We start from the raw sequence: 7,955 nt of genomic DNA on the forward strand, positions 1-7,955 counted from the left end.
TGCGTTTTTTTTTTTGTATTTTACAATTCACGACGAAGTTCTCGTCTTTTTTTTTTGGGGCCCGATGTTTTTGTTGCGCAGTCTGTGTGTGTAAGGGGGACAAATAAAAGGTGGTCGATATAGCGGTGCTGCTTTAACACAATTGGTTTCAGTCCCCAGCTGTTTAATCGATATTTTATATCGATACTTGTATCCGATTACACGGCGGATAAGTGCTCTAAAACAAAATATGGTATCACTATTGTTTACCATTTAATAATTGTTTTGATGAAATTTAAATAACAAAATATTTGGATAACAACCGAGAAAAAGGCCATTTGCATGTACGAGAGGGCGAACAAACGATAACACGGCATTTATCCGCTTAATAATAATTGAATTTGTGCCTACAGTATTGATTGTACTATTTCAGAGATGGATTGGTCAATAATTCGTGTTTGCCTGGAGGATAAACGTAAAGATAGTCAATATTGCGGAATCCATTGGCCATTCAGTTGAGGAGGAGGATCCCTCACCCCGAAACCATTTGCTTGTCCTGCGAAAAGGATCCACCAGTCGTTCTCCTCCATTAAAGATTTACGGCAAAAGGAAAAATCACATGGACACCAAAAAACCCAGCAGTTTAAATAAGTCCGATTCCCAAGCAAGGATCGAGGGGACAGAATTTGATTGGAGATGATATAGATGATGATATAGACGAAAGTCCGGAGACTCATCCAACGAAATCACGAAAAAGGACCTTTGAATTTTTCGCAATGCTTGAAGAGTTTGACCCCGAGTTCTCATCTACAAATAGACTTTCAAACCCACGCAGTAGATCGACTATATAGATGTTCCCTATGCCCGAAGAGAATAAGCAGGGGCTCAGATATTGAAAATCACACATACTGTTTCCAATGCTTGACCAGTTCTACCCAGATTTCTAATCTTGAGAGACACTTGCGAACTTACACAGAAAAACGACCATTCAAATGTATCCAAAGCTCGAAATTACTTAACTATAGTTCAAATCTTAAGGATCATTTGCTAACCCACGCATTGGAATCCCATTTCAAGTGTTACAAATTGATAATTTAATTCAAAACATAAAAGGAACATCTAACATTGAAGTTTTAAAGAAATTTAGTCATATTTGTATTTGTCAATACAATTTAGTCAAAAGTTTCTATTCATAATTGCTTATTTCTTAAATAATATACTTTGTAATAGATTTGAGAGAGAATTTGGAAATGTTGTTTTTAAATTGATAAAAATTTTGATGTAACCTTAATTGAAAACAGATTTTCTGTATATTTTGATGTATGTATATTTATTGATCTTCCTACATATAAATTTAAAAACAACTAAGTTATTACGATGTCCTCATTTGTTTCTCAATCACTTTTATTATTTCTTTCTATTTCGATTCCGACATATGTATTTCTTGCAATCAAAAGGATACTTTTGGTACAGTTTCATTTTAACTGAGACTGATTAAATTAAACTAAACTCATATTTATTTTGGTTTTAAAAGTATCCAATAAAGAAATGCTAAGTCAATCAAATGTTTCTTGATTTCATACATATATTTATAATTTAACCCACATTTTAAACTTACTAAGTTAACATTTAAATACTTTTGAAAGTATTATCCAAATTCGAAACATGTTAATTACTAAGAAGTTTTTCACATCCAACTCGATAAAATTCATGTAACAATAGTTTTACTCTTAATGACTACTTTTTTTCGGTGTACGCTTTGAACACGCGCACAATTAATCCAATTGCAAATGAAAATAAATAGAAATGGGGATCACTTGAATTAACAATCCGGCCAGGATGATGATGAATGAGCGGGAGGATGCGGTGGACGAGGATCATAAAAGCGACAGCTTCCTTCCCATTGTGAGTGGCTTACATATTTTATTGTTTACCCACTCGCTTTTCCCTTTTCTGCATACATGTGCTCAGGTGTCGAGGACAAAAGCGCCGAAATTGAATTTAATGAAAAGCGAAAGCAAAACAAAACGGAGGAATAGCAAAAAAAAAAAATAAATAAAAGTACGAGGAAGCGGGGCAAGGATCACCCACTTCCGTTTGCCGGCAGGTAAATCCAGTGCCCTACAGGTAGCTGCTTTGCATATTCCCAATCGACGGATCCCGAACCCCGAATCCCGAGTCCCAAATCCTGGCATCCTGCACACTTCCGCAGGAAGCGTGTGAATTAAATGGTTAAAGGGACAGTAGACCCATTCACTTTCCCTGCAAAAAGTGTCTAATGCGCCTAAAAATTACAAATATTGTTGAAATCTATATGTGATATTAAAAGTGAAATGCTTAAAACTAGTTTTTAAAATTACATTCTTATAATATCAAATATCAATCTGGTACGAAATAACTCTTTTTCTCTACGAAAATTTGTTTAAAAAAGTAATGAATTTTTTTTTGGTATTTTAGTAATACTAGTGGTATGATAAATGTTAATCTAACAAATACCTTTAATATAGCGTTCATGGATTTGTGAAGAAGACAATTTTTTGGAAATAAAAAATCAGAATATTTGATTTATTTGCATATGGCATATACCACTTTTATAGTATAAACTTCTTCCAAAATTAAGACTATTTTGAAGGTTTTTCTTCTTAAAAATAAAATAAAATAAAATAAATATGAAAAATGAAAAATGAAAAAGATTAAAGGTAAAGAGTACAAATCTATATTACTTTAAATATGTTCCTGGTAAAAGAGAAACTTGAAAACAACTTTTTTTTTTAAAAGTCTTTTGAAAACACAGAGTACTTAATGTGATTAATGTAAACATTTGGTCTAAGGTTATAACGAAATACTATGTTTGATATGTTTCCTGCTTAAAACACTCTTAACAAAATTAAAACACCTTTGAATGTTCGATTTCCACCAAATAGAAAGAGTTCTTGAAAACGCACTGCAATGAGGGTGAATAATTGAATACATTTCGGGAAGAGCCAATGTCAAAGGGACTACTACAGACTACTATACTATACTATACTACATATATACTGTGCTATAATGACCGACTAAATGGAACCAGAAAGACCGCAATGACGCAGTGCAGCCTTTGCTTCCAAAGGTTGACCGTTGAGTACGTGACTTGGATTTGGTTTGCTAATCCAAATGGATATGGGAATGGGAATGGGAATGGGTATGGGTATGGCTATGGGCATATGCTTGACTCCAAGTGGTAACCTCTTCAGGCCCTTGGAACCGTATAAAACATTCGAACGGATCGTTGTCGATTCACAGTTGAGTGCTGGCGGCTGAAATAGCAACAGTGCCATCTACAGAACACCAAAACGAGGAGTTAAGGATCAGGAGCAAGGAGCTGAGAAACAGGATCAATCATGGCATTGGAAACGGTGCAGGAGACGCTGCAACAGGCGTCATCGTCGTCGTCATCGACTGTCTTGGGATTCAGCCCCATGTTGACCACCCTGGTGGGCACTTTGGTGGCCATGGCTTTGTACGAGTACTGGCGCCGGAATAGCCGCGAATACCGGATGGTGGCCAACATCCCATCGCCGCCGGAGCTGCCCATTTTGGGTCAGGCGCATGTGGCCGCCGGCCTGAGCAATGCCGAAATCCTGGCCGTCGGCCTGGGCTATCTGAACAAGTACGGTGAGACGATGAAGGCCTGGCTGGGCAATGTCCTGCTGGTCTTCCTCACCAATCCCAGCGACATCGAACTCATCCTCAGTGGACACCAGCACTTGACCAAGGCCGAGGAGTATCGCTACTTTAAGCCATGGTTCGGCAATGGTCTGCTGATCAGTAATGGACACCATTGGCGTCATCATCGCAAGATGATTGCACCCACTTTCCATCAGAGCATCCTCAAGTCGTTCGTGCCGACATTCGTGGATCATTCCAAGTCGGTGGTGGCCAGGATGGGCCTGGAGGCGGGCAAATCGTTTGATGTCCATGACTACATGTCGCAGACCACCGTCGACATCCTGCTGTCCACCGCCATGGGTGTGAAGAAGCTGCCGGAGGGCAACAAGAGTTTCGAGTATGCCCAGGCCGTCGTCGACATGTGCGACATCATCCACAAGCGACAGGTGAAGCTACTCTATCGTCTCGATTCCATCTACAAGTTCACCAAGCTGCGCGAGAAGGGTGATCGCATGATGAACATCATTTTGGGCATGACCAGTAAGGTGGTCAAGGATCGCAAGGAGAACTTCCAGGAGGAGTCACGTGCCATTGTGGAGGAGATCAGCACACCGGTTTCCGGTTCGCCGGCTGCCAAAAAGGAGGGTCTACGCGACGATCTGGATGACATCGATGAGAACGATGTGGGTGCCAAGAGGCGATTGGCTCTGCTCGATGCCATGGTTGAGATGGCCAAGAATCCCGACATCGAGTGGAACGAGAAGGACATCATGGACGAGGTGAACACGATCATGTTCGAGGGTCATGACACCACGTCGGCCGGCTCCAGTTTTGCCCTCTGCATGATGGGCATCCACAAGGACATTCAGGCCAAGGTCTTTGCCGAACAGAAGGCCATCTTTGGTGAGAATATGCTGCGCGATTGCACCTTTGCCGACACCATGGAGATGAAGTATCTGGAGCGTGTGATCCTGGAGACGCTGCGATTGTATCCACCAGTACCGCTGATCGCCAGACGTCTGGACTACGACTTGAAGTTGGCCAGTGGCCCGTATACGGTGCCCAAGGGCACCACGGTCATTGTGCTGCAGTACTGTGTGCATCGTCGTCCCGACATCTATCCCAATCCCACCAAATTCGATCCGGATAACTTCCTGCCCGAGCGGATGGCCAACAGGCACTACTACTCCTTCATTCCGTTCAGTGCCGGACCGAGGAGTTGTGTGGGCCGCAAGTATGCCATGCTGAAGCTGAAGGTCCTGCTCTCGACCATCGTGAGGAACTATATTGTCCACTCCACCGATACGGAGGCGGACTTTAAGCTGCAGGCCGACATCATCTTGAAGCTGGAGAATGGCTTCAATGTCTCGCTGGAGAAGCGGCAGTATGCCACGGTGGCCTAAGTGATCCTTTTTGCGGGGAATAAACGACACCGCAAATACCCTGTACATAGATGATGAAACCCGGCAGTCCCGCAATCCAGACATTCCGAACACCACGAACACCACGGACACCACGATGACGAACTCAGATAGAAGATACCCGACACCGAACCAACGCACAAGCCAGCCAGAGAGTCAACCAATTTTTTTTTATTTCTTTCTTTCTATACTACTTAATACCCTACCTTAATTTTTCTTCACTTTTTTTGTTTGTTGGTCTTTAGCGGGTGGTGCCCCTATATACGTTTATATACCATATACTCTATATATTCTCTTTCAAACCAACTATTCAACGCAACTGTTTGTGCTCTTCACCTATTTTTCTATCTATCACTCTTTTTTTTCCTTAGCCATGTAGTGTGATTTTTTTTTTCCCCTCTATTCTAGTATTTATTAAGTCACATGGTTTGAATGAAACCCAAAAAATATGAAAAATACATGTACAACGTAGCAAGCAGACAATGGAGCTGCAAAAAAAGTTTTAATTGCACACATTCTGGTTTTCATTTATATTTGGGGAAATGGAAAGGGGTTTTAAAACAAAGTTTTAAGTGATGACTGCTTATTTTCTAAATAGATTGAAAATAAGTCATAAGGTAATTCCCTTATACAACAAATTCGAACATTTCTATGCTATATTATAAAATTAAAAAATTAAAATCATTTTGAACAAGAAGTTCTTAAAATATTATATTGGACTTAGTATACAAGTACAAGTATATCACTTAAAATTTACTGCGCTAGTCAAATCGAAAACATGAATTTCCTAATTTAATGCAAACAAAATTATTTAAATTTCATTATATTTGAATTGGATTGATATATCATTTTTTTTTTTAGAAATTTAGTGGTTACATTTTATGCAAGACTTATACATATATTTAGTTTGGTATCTCTAATTATGATTTTATATTTTTGTGCATATGAAATCGATATGCTGGCTACTGAATTATCCTATTTTATACACTTTTCTTTGTGTGCATGCTGTATTGTGTTGGCCATGGAAGACCTTGTTGTTGGTCCTTTGCAATCATCGGGTTAATGCGCTAATGCGAGGCAATCGGCAGTTTGCAAAACCGCTGGCAATGTCAAAATATTTATGCTCTTGGCTTTCTGTCCTTGGCCAGGTATTTTCCATTTATTTGGGTTTATTTTTTTTTCACTTTTTGCTCACATCTTCGGGAATACCTGTTCGAATTTGTTAGCATTATGCTGATCTTAAGTCGACACCTCATTCGCTTGGCGATTTGTAATGCGATTAATCGGTTGCAGTTTGCGATGCTGACAAATGCAAATGCTATTGTGCCGAAATCGGTAGCAGTTTATCGCGGGTTTTTTTTTAGGCAAAAAAAAATAGGAAGGGGTAAAATGTAAGGAGATATATTTTTTTTTCGATTAGCTGAATTCCGCCTTGGGAGTCGGCTTTCACTTTTGGTCTTTGGCAAATTTTCCGTTCGATTTTCGTTCGATTAACGAGCATCGCATTACGAAATACGGAACGAAACGGAAATCCTTTCGTTTTCTTCCGCATTTCCTGATTAATGGAACCCTTCCTTCCAGCATCCGAAAAAAAACGGAAAAAAGGACATGCAGCAGGTCCCTGACAAAAAAAAAATACAACCAAGCGATACACATCGATTCTATTTGGTCGTTGTCCTTTTTTTTGTTTTTGTTTTTTTGCTAGGCAAATAGCGGCGTTACCTGTGTAAATCGGGAAACTCGGTAATCCAATCCAATGCTTTTCTCGGCCTCCGGATGTTTGTGCACATTCATTGCGTTTTTTATGGCGGAATCCTTTCGAAACGCCAACATACAAATGTCCTTCCTTTGATGACAGCGACTTGCCCGATTTTCTAATGTCCTTCCACGTGGTAACCATAAAATTGAGGTTTTTATACTCTTTCCTTTGAGATTGGCATGGTTGGATTGGTCCTTTCAGCCCGATTTCATTCTTTTGGCATGTGCTGAGAAGGAAATCGTTAATATATTTTATAAATTGTTTTCGGAATGTTCAGGCTGTCATTTCACGGTCCACACTGACCAGGTGCTACAAAAATGGGTAGTGAAATCGTCTTTTAGTTTCTTTGCTTTTGAGTTTTAAATATTAGGATTTGATTATTTTATTTGGAGTATTTATAATTTAAAGAAACATTAATTTGTTATATTTTCATGCCATTGACAATTATGTCGAAAATATTCGGAGTTAAATATCGATTTTAGTTAAAGATTCATTTATATTTCATTAATTCCGAATTAAATATAGTTTTAAGCATTTTACTCATGTTTTTTTTGTAACTAGATCTTTTATAAAAAATATGATTATTATTTTTTTATACACTGTGATCACCAATAAAGGAAGTTAAAGACAGTCTTCTGGTTTTTGGGGGAAATCGTTTGGAATGGAAGCTGTTTTGGAATGGAATTGCATTGATTGAGCTGCTTCCGGGATGTCTTCGTGTGGTCCTTCCTTGAAGGACCCCACAGCTAGCCAGGATGGCATATATTCTTGGGTCCCTGAATCACATTGACGCATTGTCGTCTTCAAGTTGCATTCAAAATAGGGCTTCAAGGGAATAGAGAGTAAAGAGCTCGGGGAATTGTCGAACAAGGACCTGTTTGCAAGGACATCTCAATCAACAATATAGCAATGCAAAACGCTTCCTGTGGAGTGCGCTGCCCATTGAATTTGGCCAACAGAAACAGTGTCAAAATTGTGTGTTGTCATACAATCGTTCCTCTGATGACTCAATGCCGAGTACTCTACATTATCCCAGTGAATAAACTACAGTGGCCACCCTGTGTGCAAGCCGTGTCAAAACACGGCCGTATTGTACAGGGAATACCAAAGTACGAGACCCACGTGGAGTTTGCTGACTGGTGACATCG

The 7,955-nt window shown here is 39.6% G+C and overlaps 1 protein-coding gene and 1 long non-coding RNA gene across 2 annotated transcripts; both read left to right on the plus strand.

Moving 5' to 3' along the window:
• Positions 1-205: 205 nt before the first annotated feature.
• LOC121467141 lies at positions 206-2,435 on the plus strand. The gene is made up of 3 exons (XR_005977290.1): positions 206-323; positions 413-1,884; positions 1,951-2,435. It is a non-coding gene; the product is annotated as an uncharacterized LOC121467141 (long non-coding RNA).
• An 816-nt stretch (positions 2,436-3,251) lies between these two features.
• On the plus strand, positions 3,252-5,559 carry LOC108137152 (cytochrome P450 4g1). Its single transcript, XM_017258718.2, has one exon. It carries the CDS (start codon positions 3,360-3,362, stop codon positions 5,028-5,030), a length of 1,671 nt encoding a protein of 556 aa, XP_017114207.1. The 5' UTR covers positions 3,252-3,359; the 3' UTR covers positions 5,031-5,559.
• The last annotated feature ends 2,396 nt before the right edge of the window (positions 5,560-7,955 follow it).

Source organism: Drosophila elegans, unplaced genomic scaffold, assembly GCF_018152505.1.
Source record: "Drosophila elegans isolate 14027-0461.03 unplaced genomic scaffold, ASM1815250v1 contig_149, whole genome shotgun sequence".
Lineage (NCBI taxonomy): Eukaryota > Metazoa > Arthropoda > Insecta > Diptera > Drosophilidae > Drosophila > Drosophila elegans.